This window comes from Erpetoichthys calabaricus, chromosome 9 (assembly GCF_900747795.2).
Source record: "Erpetoichthys calabaricus chromosome 9, fErpCal1.3, whole genome shotgun sequence".
NCBI classification, from domain to species: domain Eukaryota; kingdom Metazoa; phylum Chordata; class Cladistia; order Polypteriformes; family Polypteridae; genus Erpetoichthys; species Erpetoichthys calabaricus.
In genome coordinates this window covers 41920646-41944728 of record NC_041402.2, presented here as the reverse complement: position 1 = coordinate 41944728, position 24083 = coordinate 41920646, and the positions used below count along the sequence as shown (strand labels likewise).

The following is a 24083-nucleotide window of genomic DNA, read 5'->3' as shown; positions in this document are numbered from 1 at the left end:
GATCAAATGATTCTATAAGGGTTTTAAAATGACTACCCTGTCATGGACTACTACTCTGTCAGTTAGTTACATTCATAGTAGCAGTAGCAGTGTTCAGTCAAGTGTTGCTTAAGTTCTCCCAGCTCCAACTTACCTGGACAAGGGAGTGTGGTCCATTTTATTAAGGACCCAGGAGTACTTCTGGTGCCAGGGCCACTACCCAATGGAAGTACTTCTGTATCATACAGAAGTCCCATTTTAGGAACTAACCCTAATTTCCCAACAGCACCCTCTTGTGGCAGCCATGGTCCCAGCAATGCTGTAATACTGGACTACCTCTCCCAGGATTCCCTACTAGTTCCCGAATGGGTGCCAATACAGAGGGCTGCTGCCATCTCCTGTTCTGGGGGAATAAAAAGTCCCCAGCAATATCTTTCTCTTCCAGCTGGCTATCCATCCATTTCCTCTGGCCATCACTTCCGGGTGTGGCTCTTTCCTTTCTCTTGGTCGGGATGCTCATCTGCCTGTTCAGAGCCTCCCGTCCGGGTAAGGTACCATATCCTTCTCTGGTCAGGATGTCCGTCCAACCCATGTGGCATTCAAACTATCAAAGTTGGTCAAAGACATTTACAAGAATCCATCCATCTTTAGAATATAGGACATGGTAAGATTTTAGTTCAGTTCACTTTTATATAGCACTCTGTACCGACTCATAGTACTGTATTTACATCTGTAATGTCACTTAGCTTTTCACTTATGGCCACTGGGACTGTAGTGACAATGTGCAGATTAGTGATGACCAGGCTACTGTATCCTCAGCAACTTCTTCCGTGACCATTTGGAGGGTTCTCAAATGCTCCCAGGCAAACTAAAAAATATCAGTGCTCCATCATGTTTTGAGACTGTTTGACTTTCAGCAGTATCTATCATGTACCCTTCCATGGGAAGCAGCAAGGGGGCATTCTAACTACATGTTCAAAAATCCTGATCCAGAAAAGCCATGGTTCTGCTGTAAGAAAAAACAAGTGAACAGACTGCCAGTCTAAAGTTAAAGTTAGGTGCCAAGCTGAAGAGCTAAACTTACAAGGTGGTCATCTCAGATGTTCTGCTTGGACAACAAGGCAGGCCATGTAAGACTGAGGAGATAGGAAGGTTTAACACATGGCTTACATCTTTGTGTAACATGGAAGGGCACAGGTTTATAGGGGTTAGAATAATCTTCTTGCACAAACTGGACCTGTTCCACAGTGCTGGGTTACATTTAAAACCAGAGGAACACCAATGCATTGGGGACGCATATGAGAAGTTTAGTAAAGGATTGTTTAAACTAGAGAATGGAGGAAGAAAGTTTAATACAGGCCAGGTTTATAACTTATAACAGGGTATGAACTCAAATTAATAAGCAGGCATAAAATGAACAATATATTGCAAATTGGTTTCCTTAATACTAGAAGTATAAAGAATAAGATGATTGGGCTGTATGTATCCATCCATCCATTTTCTAACCCGCTGAATCCAAACACAGGGTCACGGGGGTCTGCTGGAGCCAATCCCAGCCAACACAGGGCACAAGGCAGGAATCAATCCTGGGCAGGGTGCCAACCCACTGCAGGACACACACAAACACACTAGGGCCAATTTAGTATCACCAATCCACCTAACCTGCATGTTTTTGGACTGTGGGAGGAAACCCACGCAGGCAGGGGGAAAACATGCAAACTCCACGCAGGGAGGACCCGGGAAGCGAACCCAGGTCTCCTAACTACCACTGCGCCACCATGCCGCCCGCGGGCTGTATGTAGATAGTCGTAATTATATAAGAGCAATAATAAAAACTTGTCTAAATGCAAGGGATAGGGACAAGTATAACACATATGGTTACACATTATTTAGCAAAATTGAAAAGGTGGGAGAGATGCCATTAACGTAAGGGAGAAGTGAAATGCATATCTGCTTCAAAAGGGGTGAAACGAGAGTGTTGTAGATCCCCCCACCAATGCAGTCAGTTGTTTCATTATGCCTTTTTTCAATAATATTGAAAAAGCAAAAGTAGAGGGGGATGTTATAGTAATGGAGGACCTTAATTACCCAAACATGACCTGGTATAACTTTGTAACAAGAACAGGATTTCATTCATGTCATCAGTGTAGATTTTTAAAGTACCAAAAAGAGGAGAAGCCTTTTAGGATTTTATGTTTACTAATAATCAGGATAGAATTCAGAGAACAGAGGTGGCTGAAAAATTAGAATCTAGTGACCAGCATATTGCACATTTCAGTGTATTGGCAGAACGGTGATTCACAAACTTGAAGCTGTTACATTTCATTTTCATAGGGCAAATTTTGACCAGTCCTGGCAGAGTCAAAAAATGTTAACAGGAATAAATTTTAAGCGCATTCTTAAAAATAAAGGTGCTAATGAGGTTGTTCATAGGAATGCCATAGAGGAATCATTTTTGATTCTCAAAAGAACCATGCATATGAAGGTCCCAGAAAGAACCTTTATTTATTTAGATCCATAGCACGCTCCATAAATAACAATAAACAGATGATTACAGATTTGTGAAATAACAATGGGTTCATGATTTTAGAAGGACTCTTGCTGCATACAATTTCAGGTTTTCTGGCTCTGTCAGTACTGTACCCTGGTATGTAGCCTAATATGCATTAAAGATTTGTTTTTGTAAAAAAAAAATCAGGAACCTTTTGAAAGCCAAAAGAACCTATTCCATGTGCAAAGAACCCTTGACAGAATGAAATGTTTGTTTGTCAAGCAATAGCTGTCTTGGAAATCACACAACCCAGCAAAATGCCCTTAAAGAACCATTATTTTTAAGAGTGTGTGGAGACATTTGAGGGACAGTGGAGCAGGCCTAAATGCAATTTGTGTCTAATGCAAGACAACTTCATTCCAAAATGTAGAACTGTAATTAAAGAGAGTCCTGAAGTGGTCAGATAAAAAGCTAAAAAAGAGGTTGCATAATAAAAAAAAGGTTACAGTTCATATAAGACAGCATCACTAACTGCAGGACTTATGACAGTGCAAGAGCAGGATCAGATGCAGTTCCAGTAGAATGACAGGCAGGAGGGTTGGGTCCAATCCAAATAGATCTTGTAATTAAAAAATATATCATTTATAAACAGTACAATAAAAACCATTCAATATTTTCACTGCAGGTTTGTTGGTGGAAATATAAATGACACTGGAGTGGCTAGCCTGGCTAGAGCTCTTCAAGACTGTCCACACCTCAAAGAGATTAAGTAAGCTGAATCACTTTTATATATACAGTATTGCATATTCTTATTTCTTAATATCCAAAATGTATTAATTTCAAACTAAAAATGTAGTGCTGTTTTCTTTACTTATTTCAATCCAAAAGCAAGAATTTTCTTTAATTCTATAATTATATATCAGATATAGCAGTTAAAATCATTTCTTGCACAAGTATCACGCAATTATCTGTTTTTCTGAATATTTTCTAAATTTCTGCTATGCCTTCCAGTATTATAACTGTTATTTACCCCCTGCTTTTGCAGTTTTAATGACAATTCACTCACAGATCAGGGGATTGCTGAAGTGACAAATGTATTCCACAAAGTGACCAGTCTCAGAAAAGTAAAGTAAGTCTGGAGTTTGTATCGTTTGATTTAAATTACAGTGTACGATGCCACTATACATTTATCCATGATGTCAGAGTCCTTTTTCTTCAGAGTCATCCTCTGATGTCACTCTGATGTCAGTCCACTGAAGAATGTCTAATAAAACAAGAGCCAGGAAAGTATAATGTAATGCAATATATACTACCCTGCTATACTGTAATTCTGTATTAAATGGAAGCAGTGTTTATGGCATAAATGTTTAAAGAATCCAAATGGAAAGATGTATGTTGATGTACAGTGGGCATTTCTGTAAGTCATCATTTGCCTACCAAGTGATGCTTTTCAGAATTCAGTTGACCCTGTACACATACAATTTTGATTTAAAACTATTATCTATGTTTAAAGGTACAGTATCCATTTATTCTGTATGCATGTATGTGTATTTGATTTATATATTGCAGTATGTTTTTTTGGTTGTTGCATTTAATTTTACTTACAGTATTTGTAGTAATTGTATAGCATACTGGGCTCATAAGTGGAAGTGCACTTAATTTTAATAAATTGAATTTGAGTTATACATTATGTCAATTAAATAGGGATCTCTTATAGTGTCTTGTTCTTACTTGTGTGTCATTCACAGTTTAAATAACAACATTGCTTCACTGGATGGAGTTTTTACCCTCATAAACACAATGTGCTTGTGCAACAGCATTGAAGAAATACACATTGAGTAAGTTTTTGCTTCTTATTAACATACAGTATATCTCTTGTGCTGCAATGAGTCATTTAATCGACTCTTCGTCCATTTTCTAACATATTATAGGGTCACAGAGATCTGCAGAATTAGGTATTAAATGAGATGTTCATATCAGGCCCCATTCACTATCACACTCACACTGACTTATTCCAGGCTCATTCTATCTACATAACCTATCTGCTTAGGTTTCATTAGTTTTATTTTTAAAAATTAGTAAATGGTTTGTTGTTATGAAGGAAAATAGATTTCCTTCAATAAAGCGTCTTCATAGTCCATTCCATTTTCCAGTCTTCCATTGGGGGCAGGAGATGTAGGAAACCAGACGCTAATCTGTCAGCAACCAACACACATCAAGCACCTAGTACAGGTACATTTAATTTCAAAAAGTCCCAATTAGTTTGTTTTCAATCTATTGAATACATATTATCAGAGTTAATCTATCCCGTGTGATAATCTAACACCAGTGTGAACATGATGAAGACATGCAAACTCCACACAGAAGAAACCCACGTAGGACAAATCTAGGTCCTGAGTGTTATGGCAGTCTAAAAATACCCACCATGCCAACTGAAAGATAATTATTTAAAAAGTAATTATTCTTACTTGTGGAGGCCCAGTGATTCAGTCTTTTCCATATCACCAGAGTCTTGGATTCAGATCTTTGCTGGACCTTATCTGCAGACATGGATTTTTATCACAGATCTCATGGCATGTTCCCATCAGATATCTGTGTAAGAGCAAAATGTTTGTCTACTGTTCCACTGCCAGGGTGGAATTCTTTGTCCAGGATCTAAGGTTCATCTGTCGGATGGAATCTCCTTTACAATACTGAGGCAAAGGCTTTTTCTAGGAGAATAATGAGCTTGATCCTTCAGTAAAACACCCTAATTTTCTCCTTCATAGTCTTATATTCTGGATGTTGTGTCTCTGATTTCCATAAAACATTGGAGAGGCACATCAGTCAAAAGACCTCCATCTAGTATCTAGTGCTTTCAAAAATCCAATTGGATCTCTTCTACTTCTCTGACCTTGGTGTTATGGAGCTTTTTAATTGCTATTGCAAAGTCAGCCTCAGAGATTGCCTCAAGTGCAAGTGATATTTTTAGCAATGGTTTCGCTGAGTAGGATAGATCCAGGCAGGTTCAGGACTTCTGTAAATTGTTCCTTCCACCTTTCAATGATATGCACAGTTAAGGCCAATGTTTCCCTCCACTTGCTGATGATAAATGTTTCACCTAATGTTCCTCCATCCATCCATTTTCCAACCCGCTGAATCCAAACACAGTCTGACGTTCCTGAATCAACAAATAGTTTTCCTGAAACTCTTTGAAGTCATTGAAAAGTTACTGTCCATGGATAACCAAACATATTAGCTACTGAACCACACTGTCTTCTAGTTACATGTACATAGATTAATGTTCAAGAGTTGGAATTCTATGTAATTCTATGGATCTGTGAACAACATGAAGCCTCAGGATAAAGAGTGCTGGCAGAAGTGTTACAGTCCTTAAATAAAACCAGGGTCCCTAGGGCATTTTAAAGGGCGTTTTAGCTGTTTCCTGCTTATCCTCAATTAATGGTTCATACTTGTTAGAGAAATAAAAAAAGTGAAATAAGAACATTTATTCTTTCAAGCTGTAAATATCAACCCCCAAGTTAGGGAGAAAATAAAAATAAAAGCCAGAAAAATACTTCTGATTTTTTAATGAAAGATTGACCTGGCCTTATTGATTTTCTTTAATCTTTTAAAGCGGGAACAGAAAAGCTGAGGTGTATTTTTCAAACAGAGCAGGACACCTTATGAAGAGGTAAGCACTTCTGATTTCTTCTAAGTGTATTTGTTTGAATGGAACCACTCAATATCCCCCAATTATGCCTGTCATTTTTTACACTGCATATTGCATCCATATTGTATATTTTTTGGTTCTGAGGCCTGATGAGTGTTAAACCATGTTTGTCATTACTGGATGTCACCACTGTTTTCAGGTAGTTGTAGTAGTGAGAGCAACCTGTGGTAGAGCTAACACAATCACAAGTGTGTTCAGTTGGAGCATAGTTGAAGGTTATTTGACTCATTGGGGGGGACACAGTGGAAATTGATATGGCAAACTAGGAGCACTGATAATAGTACTAACAACAACAACAATAATAATACATTTTATTTGCAGAGGGAATTCCACATGCCCAAAATGTTTAATACAAAAGAAAAAGAAATAATCACAGGATTAAAAATAAACCCACAACAAACACTCTATAGGAAATTAAATAAATAGATAGTTAAATAAGGCAACAGCCTCAGCATGAGCAAAATATAAACAGTATAATGGACAATTCTAGAAAAGGATGAACAACTGAAAAATAAGGGATAAGTGCAGTACATAAGCACAAGGGGACAGATTTATAAAACTTGTGTTTAAGTAAAAAGAGGTTTGAAATGAGCGTGCACAGCTTTCCACTCAAAAGTCAGTTCTTATAAAAGAAAACTGATGGGATGGGAAAGCTTGTGTATATTTACAGCAACTCTGACCCATCCATACGCATAATTTTGTAGAAACTGGGAAATGACAAAACCATTGATCAAGTAGGGAAATGCAGCCAAACTAGCTAAATGACGACTCACGCATATAATAGTTCATATCTCCGGGCCATTATTACAATGTACATTGACATGAAAAATGTATTAAATCTCAAAAATGATAATTATATAAATTCTATTTAAGAGGGACATTACTATGTATTTGGACCGAAGAACTTTTTTATCATTCGTTTTTATCAACAACCTGTTGTCACTTCTCAGGATTAGAAACCAAAGTGTAGTGGATTTTGAGTTCAGTACAACACTGTTGGGTTCCATGGAGGTGCTGCAGAGACTGCAGAGCCCTACTTTGTTGGGCTTCCACCTCACCGGGAAGTATTTCCGCACCACACAAATGAGCCATCAGAAGTACTCCTGGGTACAGAATTTAATGAAGCCCTCTGCCACTGCGCCAGGAGCCAGAGTTGAGAGGAAGGTGACAAAGCGTGCTGGAGGAGTAATGGAAGTGGACAGAGAAAGTGCAAGAGAAAAGCGCTATATAAATGTAATGAATTATTATTATTATTAAGAGAGAAAGAAGACGAAGAGTATGCTTCATTTGTTATAATACTTCTGCTGTGCTTATTGGTACTGTGCTGTGCAGGTGGGAAACTGAAAAAAGCCTGTTTTGTGCTTATGGAATTTGTGTCTGTGTCGGGTTTGGGGAGCTGGTGCGCCCCCTGCAGGGCGCAAGCAGTAGCAGGATTTTATGCATTCAGGCTACAAAAAGACCATGGAGCCAGTGAACATTGAGCTTTGCAGGTGTTATGACTTACTACTGAGAGCCTGAGTGAAGACTCATGGACCAAAATTTTGAATTAACTGGAGATGGAATAATACATTCAAAGGGGCTGGAGGTAACAGAGTGTAACATATTGTAGGTCAATGCTGGACAAACTTGTTAATAGTCAGAAAATGTAAGGTACAAAGAAACTTTGTTTCTTATTTAAGGAGAATCAGAAAGGCTGCCAAAATTCCTGATGACAGAGGAGATATGGAAAAGGACTTCATTTTTGAGAGGTTAGCTTCAGTGTGAATTAAGATAGACTCCATGTTGTTATTGTTGATCAGTTTTAAGAACTTGTCCCCCATCCAGTTTTTAAATTTCATGAGGAAGTTTTTAAGAGGAGGGCTCTCTGGAGCAATTGTTTCTAAATATTAATTACTCTGTGTGTCACCATCAGACTAAATGAAGGGACTCTTCATTTTTTTACTTCTCACTTCATTTGCAATATTTATTTATATTTGTATTTATTAATATATTTTCAGAATAGACAGTGTTTTTGAATAAAAAGTGCTTCACACTCAAACAACATTGTTTAAGATGTCAGACATGTCGCTTGGAATACCCTTCTTTAAAGTCAATGATGCCTTTTAAAATATGGCTTATGACTTGGTAAGAGTCATTACATATTCTCATTCTACCACAATTTCCTGTAATCTGTGCGGTAGACCGAACTAAAGCTGTTAATACTAAAAATTGATCTTTTACATTATTTTTTCTTTTGTTCTATTTTTTGCATTTCAGTGCTGTTAACTCGAGCAGTGCAAGCTGCAACATAAAGAACAGGAAGATCAGGTAAACCTCAAGAGAGGTGTCTGCTGCAGTCTTTCTATAGAGTGTTTTGCATATCTGAGTTTTCTATCATGTCATTATGATACTGCATACCCAAAGATGTCACTGTGACAAAGGGTATTGTAAGCAACAAGGTTGCATCTTACTACAATCTAAAGGTCTAAAGAAGAATTAATTTGCAGGAAGACATCAAATCAAAACATAGGCATTTAGTAGTTTCTTTGTTATTTTTTGCCAAAGTGAGTTGTAACTAAATAATATATTGTCATTTTATTAAAGTGTTTAATTAAACAAAAGTACTTAGTCTGGTTTCTGATGTTCACTGATAAAGGAAAACTGAAACTCATTTAGTCAACCAAAACCATCAAAGCTGATAATGATTTGTTTTCCTTATCCATTTCTAGAATCTCAAGTTGGAGAATGACACCCAGAGATATGGAAAATCTTTGCAAGATTTTAGGAAGATGCCCTGGTCTTTCTGAAGTTGAGTAAGTATCAACAGAAGAAAGAAAGAAGAAAGAAAGAAAGAAAGAAAGAGAAGAAAGAAAGAAAGAAAGAAGAAAGAAGAAAGAAAGAAAGAAGAAGAAAGAAAGAAGAAGAAAGAAAGAAAAGAAAGAAAAGCACATCTTAAACATCTTGAGACAGAGAAAGAAAATAGAAAGAAATAAAATGATAATCCTTCCCTATTCCATGTCCAGTGGTTGTACATCCAAGACATCTGCTTATTTCTATGGGAGCTTCTTCTCATCATTCAAAATTATTTTGCAATAATTATTGAGTTATTTCACCGAGTTATTTTGCATTATTTCACAAAAACATTGCATTATTTGCATTCTATCAGCTGTTTGAGGGAAAGGTTAAGCCTACATTCACATTCTTGTTACCAAGTTACAAGACCTAAACAAAAGTTTTAGGTATAGTTTTAGTTTTATCAGGTTAAAGTTTAGTAAGTTTAATATAGATGCTTTAACATAGGCAGAGTGGCAGCACAGAGCTAGCATTCCTGCTGTACAGGTTTTTCCTTCATACATGTATCTGGAATTGGTATCAGTGAGCGTGCTTAAGTGAGTTTGATCAAACGTTTAAACAATGAATACAAGAAATTTGTGTCAGTAATACTTCTAAATTAACAAAATATATTGTGTCCGTTATGTGCTGTTAAGTAAGTAACATCCATCCCCTTTCTACATCTCCAGCCTAAACCCCTGAAGATTTGAGGTATAAACATTAGCTGCTGTGTCACCAGATCACACAGTTTCAAAATATCAAATAAGCAGAATAAAACTAAACTGATACTTTACAGGTTTCTGCTATTGGATTGCATGCAGCACACTCTTTTGTGATTGACTGTGCAATTTTGTTGGCAAAGGAAAGGACTTGCATAACATCCATTATGTTTGCTTTTGCATCTACTCAGTACTGCTGCAATGATTACTGACTCTAAACTTGTCAGATTGAATTTACTCTCAGCACATACAGGATTAAATGTATACCCATACTAACTGTTCAGTTCTTGTCATTTGATTGCAGGTTATGCACAGGCATTACTCTGTCCCTCAGTAACTGTTACTAGTTGACCGGAGCACTCACATGTCTGATGTTACCAACTAGATCAGACAATATCTTTGCAAATAACGCAATAATTATTGTAAAATAACACAATATTTTTGTGAAATAACGTGATAAACATTTTATTCAGAGTGCCAAGAATAAACTTTTGTACATTTCCCCACCTGCTGCTCCCTTCAGGAATGTTCTTCATGACTTCATAAGCTGACATTTTCCTAGTGTTCAGCATCTTTTTGGCACTCACCATTGCAGGGGGATTAGAGTTACTGGTGAAATTACTAAAGTGCAGTTTTGAACATGTGAAATGTACAGCATGGTGACACATAGATGAGGTCATGTGAACAAAGCTTTGTGTACCTATTGGGCAAAAACTGGAACCAAGGAGCAGGTAAAGTTTTGGTCAAAGCTGACAAAAGGTTGTTGAATTGATTGAGCAAAAATCAGTATTAAACAGAGCAGGTGAAGACATAGTCAAAACATGACGAAAGTTCAAAGAAAAAGATGAGCAAAATAATGAGAAGAGAGAGATGTTAGAATGGTAAGGCACTTGAAAAAACACCAAGGTTCAAGAAAGTAAATCCTGACGCTGTCTCAATGATCCATCCATAAATAGATCCTGTTTATTTCAGTTTAGGGTAACAGGAAGCTGTACTTAGTGCCAATTTCAGCAGCACAATGAGCAAGAAAGGATCTAACACTGGGTTGAATGTCAATCTGTCACAATGCACAGTCACTAGCTTGGGGTCAATTTAAGTTACCAATGAAACTAACATTCAAAAGTCAGAGTAAAACCCACCCAGACACAAGAATAAAAAGCAAGCTCATCAATAGATCAGCACAAAACACCCATACAAATGTAATGAATATTAGGTTCATGTGGGCCTAGTGTTATGTCCAAGTAAATGCCCTTGCTGGGGAGCAGCTAGCGAGATATGTAAGACTGACAATGATAGGATCTAAGTTCATGACTAACACATTTCTAATAGTGGTTTGGCTACATTTTCTTTCTTAGAAAGGATGTTGAATGCAGGGGGACATGATGGTGTCTCATAGCAATGGGCTGCTCCCTATATGGGTTTCCTTCTCTTACTCCACTTTCCTGTTTGATTGGTGTCTCAAACAGGACCAAATGTTTCCTTTGATAAAGCAGCATCCTTTCGAGCATTGGTTCTTTCTTTGCTCATGTTACTGCTTGAAGCACTCCAGTTCTCCATATTCTGTAGTAGGAAAAAGGCTCCAATAAAAAGAAGAAATTATGGATGAAGGGCTTTTAAATTCATCAGTGCAGATAACAAAAGTACCACCTTAAAAGAATACTCCACTCAAAAATGACACATTTTTATATGATACTGACACTGTGTAGTTTGTACATTGGTCAAGAGTCCTATCTTCAATTCAAAAGTGAGACCCCATGTGAAGGGGCTTCCTGTTTGTGAATTACTTTCATTTTATAGAGGTATTTATTTACCAAACTTTTAGAAGAAATGCTTGTGTTTTGCATGTTGTGAGCCTACAACAGGATTACTTTGCATGTGGATTATGCAACACAAGTAACATGAAATTTTTTTCATGGAAGAACATTAATATCTCCGTTCTTCAATAAAACATGAGATTAAAAGTATTTCTTGTTCATCACTACAAACTATATGGGGTAAACAAGTTATAAAAAATATAGCATTTTTGGGTCAAGTATTTCTTTAAAAAGACTTTTGATGTTTCTCAAGTCAGACTTCACACTTAGTAGCACCTTCACAGTGAGCAGAAGAATATATAAATTACATGTATGCTGTTATTTTTGATTAAATACATTTAATTTGATATTTAATTTGAAATATATATTTTCTCTGGTAAAGATGGTGTTAGGAATTTGAAATAAATTATTGAAATACTGTGAGAAACAGTTAAGTGCCTTTCCAAGCTGGCTACTCCCGTTCTTTGATTGCCTGTTTCAAGTGATTCCTAATTCATTCCACAACCAACTAGACACTGTTACTTCATCAGATTAATGGCTATATATAGTCATGCTTTCTCCGTTCCCATTAAACAGCAAGAATTAAACACACTGGAATGAAGGACTAGTCCTCCTGTATACTCCTTAGTTACACCCATTTCCCCAATCTCTCACAAAACTACCTTAATGTTTTCTTAACATCTGGTCATCCCAATTTATGCAACTTGATGTTGGCCAAGCCTTTCCATTTAGTGACCTGACAACATCAAACATAGTGCCATGGGCATTTAAAAGGTCTGCCTTCATTCGAAGCTCTCAAGTGTTTCTTATTTTACAATTTTCATGTCGGTAATTGGGTAAAATGTCCATGCTCCTTTTTTGCATAATGCTTATACTGTAATTATATCTTATTTTGCGTAATGAATATAATTATATGTTTTAATTTCTATGTTGTTTGTAATTTGTGCCCTTTTTCTACTTTCATTTCATTTACTTCATTTTAATTTGTTTACTTCTTCTGATCCCCAACTTTTTCTATGTACTAAACCCATAATGCCTTGTGTTACAATCGCAAGAAACACTAAAGTGAGTGCAGCCTTCAGGTTTTTTATCTGACGCACTCAACCCTTCAAGCCCGTATGTGCCTTCAACCCTCCTAACCAGCATTGCTCTCAAAGATGTAAGGGTAGAAGAGAACAAAGAAACTGACAATAATCTGACGTACTGATGTGACCCTAGTAAGAGCTGCGATGATCAATTTTGGCATGGTAGATCAGGATTCAAACATCTATATTATTAGACAAATGTTTGCTTTTCCAAATTAAGGGAAATAAGCAGATTTAAATGTTTGTGTGTTCTGTGTTCTTCTTATCAAGAATCTGAACAGTCCTGAAAACTTGACAGCTTGTTCTTGTGAAGTGAAATCAGATGAGTTATGTGAACTTACTATCAAATGTTATATTCAAATCTTTCATTCACAGTTTATGTAGAAGTATTTATTACAAAATTCTGAAAGATAGCAGTAGCAGACTGCATATGGAGTTGTGTGATGTTGAGTGTGCCAATTGTTTTACTAAATAATGCTAAAAATGGATGTTCCTATAGGAGGGGAGCCACACCTTATGAAAAATGTGTTTCTTAATACAGCTTATCTAGTAATGAGTTGAATGATGAAGAATGCAAGACATTGGTTGAAATGCTGCCTGAACTCCAAATTTCAAAACAGATTATGTAAGTAATTTTTTTCTTTTGTTTTTTTTCATGATAACTTATAGATGAGGACTGTTCTACATGATCTTCTTCCCACAGTGGATTTTTGTTACTGTTCTTGGTCTTACTTCATTTGCATGTGCCTTTTATGTCCATTATCACTACATTCTTGTATCTTCATGTATTAATGCTACTCTAAAATTTTCTGATGGTGACCTGTCATCTTTTTTGCAACTCATGATGATAGATAAAATAAAGGCTAAGGTATCGATTTGTAATATCCAACTAATGTATGCAGATATCTGTTCCTGTCTGTAGTTTGCATACTTCCTTCATGCCGTTCTCATACTTAGGAGACACTTACTGTATGTATGAAGGTTCAGTCTAAGAGAAAAAAAGATCCATTCAGGGCTGATTTCTGTGTTGTGCCCATACAGCTCTTTGCAGTTCTGAGCAGAAGGAAACTGTTGGAAAACAACAATACATTAGATACCAAGATAAACAAATGCATGCAAATTAGAAATGCAAAAGACTTCAGGGGCTATAAAAAGAAAACAGGAAGCACAACACATATCTTTCAATCAGATCTCTTTATTATGTTCCTCTAAAAAAGCAGCCTGTCAACTAATTTCTAAAGTTCTACACCACATCATAAAGAAGTCTCCTGGGAATAATTCTGCTTAATACAATACAGAAGATGCCTAACCGGATGCCTGAAGGCAGAGAGAATTGTAACTTAGCCAAGGGCAGTAGGCTATGTTGTCACAAGAGAAAAACACCCAAAGACCTCTGTTACAAATAAAACTCAGGTACCTTTAGCTCCATTCACTAAATAACTCTTGTGCTTGGAGTTTGCCTGTGGGAGCTACATATAGTTTAGGACCATGATTCTCAGCATGGCATCTGCAAGTATAGGTCAAGTGGTCAGTAAAATTATGACTATTATGAAAACTACTGTTTAAATCACTCATGATATTTTAGTCTATTATGAACTTATTTGTTTATTTATTGATAATATTCAGGCTGCTGTTCTACCTCCAAAGTTCAAAAAAAAAAACTCCCTGTTGTAAGAGCTACATAAAATGGTCATGAACCATCCACACAGAGTGCTTCTTGAAGATGATAACACCCATTACTTATATTCCACTGCTTCCAGCACTGCTCTCAATCACTTGTGGCAATCACTCACCACCCACTCTCTGTTCTGCTGATTCTTCATTCTCACTATGTCTCTGTCTGAACAATTGCTGCCTCTTTTACGTCCACTTTGATGTCAGCCTGAAGCTCCTTGAACCTAATTCCACACTGTTGGCAACAGATACAACTAGTCTGCCTGCCACTGTGCTTGAAGACTGAGGTATTATTAGAAATCACCGGCTAAAATGCAGGACTCTGGCACACAAATTCTACAAAGTTGAATGTGAATATTAGTATTTTTATATAAACGCATGTATTGGAGATCCTGGAGAGGTAGAGATATGCTCTAGAGAGGAGAGGAATGAAGGTCAGTAGGAACAAGACAGAATACATGTGTGTAAATGAGAGGGAGGTCAATGGAATGGTAAGGATGCAGGGAGTAGAATTGCCAAAGGTGGATGAGTTTAAATACTTGGGATTAACAGTACAGAGTAATGGGGATTGTGGAATAGAGGTGAAAAAGAGAGTGCAGACAGTGTGGAATGGGTGGAGAAGAGTGTCAGGAGTAATTTGTGACAGACGAGTATCAGCAAGAGTGAAAGGGAAGGTCTACAGGACGATAGTGAGACCAGCTATGTAATATGGGTTGGAGACGGTGGCACCGACCAGAAAGCAGGAGACAGAGCTGGAGGTGGCAGAGTTAAAGATGCTAAGATTTGCACTGGGTGTGACAAGGATAGACAGGATTAGAAACAAGTACATTAGAGGGTCAGCTCAGGTTGGACATTTGGGAGACAAAATCAGATAGGAGAGATTGCGTTGGTTTGGACATGTGCAGAGGAGAGATGCTGGGTACATTGGGAAAAGGATGCTAAGGATAGAGCTGCCAGGGAAGAGGAAAAGAGGAAGGCCTAAGCGAAGGTTTATGGATGTGGTGAGAGGGGACATGCATGTGATGGGTGTGAGAGAGCAAGATGTAGAGGACAGGAAGATATGGAAGAAGATGATCTGCTAATTGACCTAAGATGATCGTAATTTGTAATTTATATACAGAAGTTATTTTAAATGAAGGTGGTGTGCCAAATTTTGAGTTTCATTTTGCAAGCTTTATTGGTAGCTTAACTTTCAGAATGTAGTAAGATTTGCTTGGTGCTAAAGTAAAAAATGCCTTTTTCTGGATAATCTTTCTTTGTCAACTGTTCTGAGGAGACATGTAAGTCAGAGTTTCATTATACTATGTCCAATATGTATCATGTACACACAACATTAAACGTGAACTTGACTTAACTAGAAGTATTTCCAGTCAAACAAGGCGTGCAATGCCTTAGACGCAATGGTCTACTTAATTCATTCATCCACTTTCTGAGTCTGAGCACGTGGAATGTACAGCGTAGGGAAAGAGCCAATACTGGATGGGCTGTTAGCTCAGTTAAGGGAATACTCACTCATACCAGGCCACTTGTTTTGCTTAATTAAGTTTAGTTGTAGTACAACAATGTATTCAAATATCCATCCATCCATCCATTTTCCAACCCGCTGAATCCGAACACAGGGTCACGGGGGTCTGCTGGAGCCAATCCCAGCCAACACAGGGCACAAGGCAGGAAACAATCCTGGGCAGGGTGCCAACCCACCGCAGGACACACACAAACACACCCACACACCAAGCACACACTAGGGCCAATTTAGAATCGCCAATCCACCTAACCTGCATGTCTTTGGACTGTGGGAGGAAACCGGAGCGCCCGGAGGAAACCCACGCAGACACGGGGAGAACATGCAAACTCCACGCAGGGAGGACCCGGGAATCGAACCCAGGTCCCCAGGTCTCCCAACTGCGAGGCAGCAGCGCTACCCACTGCACCACCGTGCCGCCCTGTATTCAAATATGTAAGTTAAATTTGTTTAACAAATCAGTTCACCTGATGTACAGTACTCATTTTCCTGCTGCCATACCATTTACTCAGTTATGTTAAGAGGCAAGTACTGATGCTGGTAAGAATGAAAACTGTGAGGGTTAAGCAATGTTTCTATTATTATTTTTTCTGGTGGCATGAAGCAGATTTTGAAGCTTTTTTAAAATTTCTTCCCACAGACTGAACAATAATCAGCTGTCTAGTACTGGATCATGCTACCTGTCCCACGCCCTGGTCAACTGCTCAAATGTCACTGAAGTCTGGTAGGTCTTAGTGTTGTGGTGTTCTGTGTGAAAAAGTGAAGTAAAAAAGATGAAAGGCTGTACGTATAGAGTGGGATCACATGGCTCAACCGCCAGGCTGACGAGTTTCAGTGTGTGTTGTTTCTTAAATTGTTTTAAACGCATGCCTGTAAATAAGCTGTTATTTTTCACAAGTCCCTTTAACTTCTGTAAAGGGGCAAAACCACAAGTTGACATACAGCAACACAGAAGTGACTGGATTGGCCTTGATAACTGGAATATATCATTCTCGGTCATTTGTTAGATGCATCATAGACAGAATGTAGGAACTAATGTAAAGCTGCTTTTGGTTTTGTGTTTTATGAGGTTTGAACAAATTGGTGAACAAACAAGACCAGCTGTCAACAATGATGAATTTTGTGATGGCTTGGACCAATCATATGGCTATGTATATATATAATTTGTAACTGGCTGAGGGAACCATCTGATGTTATCAAGTCATGCTGATGGTGTGGCACACCTATAATTGCCTGTGGTTTTGGAAAATTGCTCTTAGTATGTGTGGGCTTTTTTGTGGTAATTTTTGGCAGCTGTTTAACTCTGTGTAGTCGAGATATGGACATTTTTCTTGTATCCTAACCTGTTTTTTGGTCCTTAATGTCTGATGTTTTAATAGAATCTTAGAGGTGAGGTTAAAGTGTTCTTTATGATATGTAACATAAGCACATAAAGCATATCCTTTTTTACAGGCTACAGTCAGAGAACATTGTCATACGATTTTTAGAGCAACTGGTTGTGGAGCCTGATGTCTGTATAAGGTAACCCGATTAAAAATCCTCCAAATGACTGTTCCTTGTATAGTACTTGTAGTTTTAATGTGCTAATTTAATGAGGTGAATAAATCTTTTAATATACAGGTATATAGGTAGATTATAGTGTTGGAGTGTAAGTATGAAACATTACCTGACCAAATTATAATTTTTAAATTTTAGGTAATATTTGTAAAATCTTTTCTCTTTTCTCTCAGTGATTCTACAGATCCAGTCAATAAACATGTACAAGAACCAACACTCTTCTTTACAAAAAAGCTGAGGTATTTCATGGTACAGATTTTATTTTTGCAATTACATTATTACATTGCTATCATTTATTCACTTACCAGATACTTTTATCCAAAGCGAACATAACTTAGTAAACATCAGTCTGGGGACTTGTTTTGAAACAAATGTTACAGTACAAGGTTACAAAATTGACCGTCACAGTTGAATAGCTCTAAATGAAACAGAAGGACACAAGACTAGCTACTAATTTCTTAGGCGCCATCCACATTATTTCATTTTTGTTTAAAAACACAGACATTAGTCTCCATTTTCACCTTTTGCCCATATTACACCTGCATTTTCAACCCATGGCAATGGAGATTTCTGAAAATGCTCTCCAAATCTGTTTTAATTCTGAAATGCTGCCTAAGTGTTGTAATGTGGAGGGGCAAAAATGAAGACTCTAATCACACTCTGATTAGTTTCTGTTTATTATTTGGCCCTTCCCTGATTGGATCCTTCTGATTGCAATGTGTCATTCCCTGACTGGTTAGACCACCATGGATGAAAACAATATTCCAACATAGCAGGCATAGTAGAAGAATTGCTTTCAGTGGCTATTGTTGTGTTACTTTTTGTATTGTTAACACATGCCTCTAAATCGCATTTTGTACAATTTAAAGTGCTGCATACATGTGCAAAAGGCATACAGTTTTTCTGTTCGCTACTGTTTTTTGAGATAAACGGCCCTTCAAGGATGCATGCATGCCCATTGTAGGTGAACCTTTATGTCATAAGGATTTTTTAGTCTTTTTAGTGTAGGCAGAGGTACTTTCATAAATTAAGTGAATATAGTAGTAGGGACAGAGATCGTTTTTTTTTTAAGTGTTGTTTTTAAATGAAAATGTAGTTAGTGTGGATTTAGCCTTAGATACAACAAACTTAGCATCGAAGTCGTTATCAATTATAAAGATATTCATAGGTCAAGAGAGTCAAGCGCAGGAGTCAGCAGTTCAGATGGATGTGTGCAGCTCATTGCAACAGCTGGGAGTTACACATGGAAAAAACTGAAATTTGATGCAACATAGAGGCAATGTTCACTAGCAGACCTGAGTGGGCGACAAGGTGCATAGGTCTTTATGAGTATCTCCAAATACATAGGTACTGATCCATGTGATCCATATTTGTTTTACATGTATATATTTCTGTTTTTGTGAAATATATTATCATTCACTATCTCTTTATACTTCAGCCCTAACTCAAGTATAAGTCACATACTGACAAAATGGACTCCTGTCTGCATCCCTTTGTAAGTCACAGACTTGTGGCTCATGTTTTGCTTGATGTCCATATGATGTCCATATGATCATATCACTAGGACATTGTATAAAAGAGTGTCACCTACTTATAAGAGAAAGGAGCCAATGGGAGATGTCAATCATTAACCTATCTGTATTTGATATAGCGTCTTTTAAGGCAGAACACAGCTGCAGGGCAGTTTACATGCACAGAGTCATCCTTTCTTACAGGTACAATTTGGTGTAGGGGCAACAGGGGCAGATAAAATTAGCTGTGGGAATCAAACTGCACTCTTGTGGTTACAAGTCCTATTCCATATCCTCTATCTACACCACACAGCATATTGTACTTAATCATGGGGTTGTATAGGCTTAACTGGCAGGACATATTAAATATAAATGAGAATGGACTTACTAAAGACTACTTTTAGAAATTTATGTGGGACCACAAATTACTGTAGCTCAACCAATCCGTGTTCAGCTTGTGGCTTAATCATTGTATGTGTGGACTTTGCAAATTCTTCCTGGATATTCTGGTTTGCTTCAGACTCCCAAAGTTACAGTATTCACATTATGTTTGTACAATTTTTGTAATTTGGACTGGTACCCTTGGCTTGAGCTTAGTGGTTTTGTGATCTTGGGAGATCCAAAATCATAAGTACCAAAAACAGTTTTCAAAGTTGCCTACTAGAGGGGGGAAACACCATCAAAAACCCAGACTAGAAACCCAAAGGGCTAAGAGAAATCTTTATATTCACAGAAGCCTGTGCAGACACAAAGCTCCAAAGAGCACAAAGAATTGCCTAAACAGCATTGAAAAATACAGTAAACAAGGTCCCAAAACAGAATCCAAATATTCAAAATAACAAAAACACAGTCCCAATATGAAATCCAGAGGCAGAGTCAGAGCAAAGGTTCAAAACCCAGAAAATCCCAAAGCAATAGCAAAAGCACAGAAACACAAGAAATCACTCCATTCCCAATTAACCTCCAGGAACTATGGAGGCCCTCCCTTAAATAGGGTGGAGGGCCATTTCTGGCAGTGATTGGCAGGGGGTCCCGCCCCCCTGGGAGCCACCCACAAAACACAAGGGTCATAACTGAGGCCACATCCCTTCACACACATAGAAAAATGTACATTGTTAATGAAAGAAACATTAATATAAATAAATGATACAAAATTAAACACAACAGACAAGAAACACAACAGTAAACAACAGTGGGATAATGCTGGCTAAAACATGATAAGCGGTAGTTGGGTAGGCTCTAGCAGCCCCATTACTATTAAAAGTGGCTAAGGAAAAAGAATGAATGCATTGCCTGTGGATCCACAGTTGGTCTCCATTTAATATTTTGTAAGTGTTATGCTCTTTATCTTTGCTGTAGGCTCATTAACTGTCAGATCCAAGTCACACAGCTGAATGAGCTTTTTGAAACAGTCAAGCAATGCTTTCATCTAGAAGAACTGGAGTAAGTGACGCAAAATATTAGATGTGTTTAAAAGGAAAAAAAAAGTTATTGTCCGGCCATTAATGCAGTTTCATTTTCCAGCTTATCCCAAAATGCACTGGGGGACAGAGGTCTGAAGATTGTTGCCCAAGTCTTACCAGAACTGCAAGATGTAGTACATATAAAGTAAGTTTTGTGTACACCATTCACTGTTGAAGAGCCAGCAGTGGAGGTGAAGGAGTGACACTGAGTGTTTGTGTGAGGTGACCATTTAGGAGTGATGGCTATGGAGTTGTGAGTGATTAATGGAGCTATGGAACATTGTGAATTTTGATTTATTATTTGATTTTCTTTCTTTAGTTTAAGTGGGAACAGTGTCACAATAGCTGGTGTCCTTTACCTGGCAGACTCCTTTAAAAAGTGCAAACATATCCGCGAAGTCAACATACGGTAAGTTTTTATTTCATTTTTACATTTTTTTCACATTTATTGAAGCTTTCCTATTCTCATATTCATAATGGTAAACATAATAGTACTAGATCTTTTTATTTTTTTAACAAAATCAAATGTTTCTGGGAACATCCAAGCAACAATGAACACAATGGGAGTACAGTATATGAAATTGTACTGACTTAGTCTCACCCATAGTCTCACTGTATCCCATTAGGTGGCTGATAAATGCTTCCATGTCTTCCTCTCACCTTCATCTCTCTTTTTAATCTTGATCACTCTTTCTTCCTGTCATAATTCTACCCTGCCATTTATGTTTCCACTAGAGCTCCTCTCTGAAGGCCTGATTGATAATGCTGGTAAAACATTAGCTGGGTAAAAAATGTACTACATGCCTAAACACCCAAAATCCACAGATCCAAAGGGTCTGTGGTGGGTACTCCAGCTTCATCTCTTACCCCAGAGACATGCTGGTTTAGGAAATTTTGTACTATGGACCCTCCAAGAGTCAGTCTGTAAAATAATAAAAACAAAAGATTTATTACTGTGGGTGGTTTTGGCAATTTCTAAAACATTAATGCTCTGTTGTTTTCCTAAGGCCCTCAGCTTTAAGTATGAATGCTATCAACTCATTCGGCAGTAAATCCGTGAATGACTGTACTCAGAAACCAAGAGAAAGTGAAAAGTAATCAAAAAAACGGAAAAGTCCTAAATACACCTTCCTTCTCACAATCAATCAATCAATGAATCTCTACTGGGACCACCTCCGATACATGACGTACAGTAGTGTCGTCAGGATGGCCAAACCTCTTTGGGTTCCACTCACAAAATACAAGGAACATACTTAAATAAACAAAACACTCAAAAACAATAAAAGTAGCAATATAACACAAAATATTTATGCAATAAACCAGGGAACAAATACAGGCTGATATATAGCAGTAGGCATGACAATGTGAATTGACGGATGGATTGAAATATGAGGATCATAAAAGAATCAGTTGGTGTGCTGTGCTTAGAGACGGGTGGTCTTTGAATAATTTATTGCAAGCCACGTTATGTGACACCTGAGCCTCCTTAAGGGTGAGACGACAAAAGGTGTAAAGACTGTTATGAAACCAGAATATTTATTATTCTTATTTTTAATTACTGTTTCTGCAGTATTTTACAATGTAAGTATCAGTAGCACTAGTACTGTCACATGGTCTGAGTACTGTGAAATTCTTACTTGGATGTCTGAGCAACATTCAGCATGTTGTCAATCTCCAGCACAATAATAAATCAGAATATATTAAAAGACATAACTTCATTGTGGATTTGGTGAACTGAAGCAATGTTTTGGTTTATTATTTGCTGTATTTACAGTATGTCAAATTATGTATAATGTACTGTCTGTCTCTAAGATGCTAATTTAAAAACGGTTTGTTTTGTGTGGTACTGCTTAAACAATTATAGCTCATAGTACTGATGATTATCATGGTGCCAAGTGACACTAAAATGATCTATTATTTGTCCTTAGCTCTGGGGGTGAAAAAAGCTTAACGATAGCATTCAATACCAGCAAAAGGTGATGTATGCTTTATGTTTTTTTTTCTAAGATAGAGTTCAATATTTTATGTGCTTGATTTACTGGCACTATAAGGGAAATAAATGGCTGTACCCATAAGACTGGGTCCCCATAATGCTTACTGCTTGCTTACTGTATATTTCAAGTTTTTTTTCTGGGTAGTCTTGCTTTACTCCTTCATCCCAAAGGCGTGTGTGTTAGAATGATTTTTGAATCCAAATTAGTCCTGTATATGTGTGCATGAGTGTGGCCTTCCAGGATTGGATTCATCTTTGCTCCCACTGCTGCTAACAAAAGCTGTCATAAGAACAAAAAAAGAAAAGAAATTTGACAGATTAGAAGAAACCATTCAGTCCATCAAGGTTGTTTTTTTTAGCTAATAGTCAAGCTGTCCCAAAGATGTCAACAGTAAGGCATGCTCTTTCTGCATCCCAGGAAAGTTTCTAAAGAGGTCAATAAACTTACATTAGGAGGGTTGTTAACAACATTTAAAACATACAGTACATAAGGAGATATAACACAAGAAACAGTTCAAAGTATTAAAATAAATAGACAAAACAATAAATCAGCTGATCTTCCAGCCTTATAAGGTAAAGCCACTGTCTAATATGGATGAATTATGTGAGAAAATAAAGGGAACATTCAAGGGGTAGCAGCTTTTTCTAAATGAAGTGTTTTGAATGCAGTGCAAGTTAAATTAAATATATAGCATTTGTCTTAGAAATAGCATGAAGAAAACTGCTGAAAGGGTTAAGTAAAGAGACAGAATGTTATTGTACCCAGTAAGACCTGCCAGTTGTCACATACACAGTTTTCCATAAAAGAATAAGAGCTGAACGTAAGAGGTTCAGCTCTTAAAGTACTATAATGTAGTAGAATGAGACTTTTATTTTAGGTGTGTAAGCAGGCTATGCTCTTTGCTGAAAACATGTCTTTTAACCAATCAGAGTAAATATTTAGATTATATAAGTCAATGAACCAATCAGAGTAAATGTCAGGAATAATTCAGCACTGTTATGTTAATTCAGATATCAAAAAGTATGAGTTTCTGTTTTTGTTCTATGACCATTCGCTGACACCTCTGCTCAGGGAACTGTCCCATAGTAGTCTGCTGTAATAGGATACTCCCTCTTCATGAAGAGAAATCAAAGATCAAGTTTCCTCCTGCCTGGTTCCTGACTCAAAGAGGTCCTAGTTGAGGACAAAATTTCTTTAATGTTTCCAAATTTATTTCTTCCTCAGTTATCAATAATGAAAATTTCTTGTATTGATAATGATTATTTTAGAATGAGATAGAGTATCATTTTTGAATTAAGAATAAGCACTCAAATTCAATAGCATAGAGCACCTACATGGGAGCTGAGACTAATGTGTTAGGGTGCATGCTGAAATGACTGTTACAGTATGCAGTACGGTGAGTGCTTTTCGATTTCAGACATCGGCCATGCATTAGGTAGCATGTGGTTGACACATTTACACAGGGAGCCCATTCAGGATGAAGCAATTTATATAAAAGATGATGTCTTAATTGGCAAACTTGGGGATGAGTTTCTTTACTGTCTGACAAGTGCTTTGTATGGTTTAGAAATTCTGCACAGATGACCTGTAATCATTTTTGTTAACTGTCCCTGACATGCATCACCTGGTAATCATAAGATGGAAATTTGCAATATTTGTCAGTTTTTATTCATAATTATACAAACACCACAAGTGTTTTGATGAATTAATTGTAATGGACTAAATACAAGCTGTTTATGTCTCTTAACTGC

The 24083-nt window shown here is 37.3% G+C and overlaps 1 protein-coding gene across 3 annotated transcripts in view; it reads left to right on the top strand.

The window, feature by feature from the left end:
- Positions 1-24083, top strand: part of nlrc5 (NLR family, CARD domain containing 5) — a 154514-nt gene that overhangs the window by 39034 nt on the left and 91397 nt on the right. For all 3 annotated transcript variants that reach the window (XM_051931673.1, XM_051931674.1, XM_051931672.1), the window contains exons 7-20: positions 3156-3239; positions 3516-3599; positions 4219-4308; positions 6087-6143; positions 8439-8489; positions 8891-8974; positions 13153-13236; positions 16448-16531; positions 17260-17328; positions 17538-17603; positions 20235-20318; positions 20400-20483; positions 20658-20747; positions 22267-22314. In XM_051931673.1, coding sequence (XP_051787633.1) covers positions 3156-3239; positions 3516-3599; positions 4219-4308; positions 6087-6143; positions 8439-8489; positions 8891-8974; positions 13153-13236; positions 16448-16531; positions 17260-17328; positions 17538-17603; positions 20235-20318; positions 20400-20483; positions 20658-20747; positions 22267-22314 — 1059 coding nt within the window. The remainder of the gene's footprint in view (positions 1-3155; positions 3240-3515; positions 3600-4218; positions 4309-6086; positions 6144-8438; positions 8490-8890; positions 8975-13152; positions 13237-16447; positions 16532-17259; positions 17329-17537; positions 17604-20234; positions 20319-20399; positions 20484-20657; positions 20748-22266; positions 22315-24083) is intronic.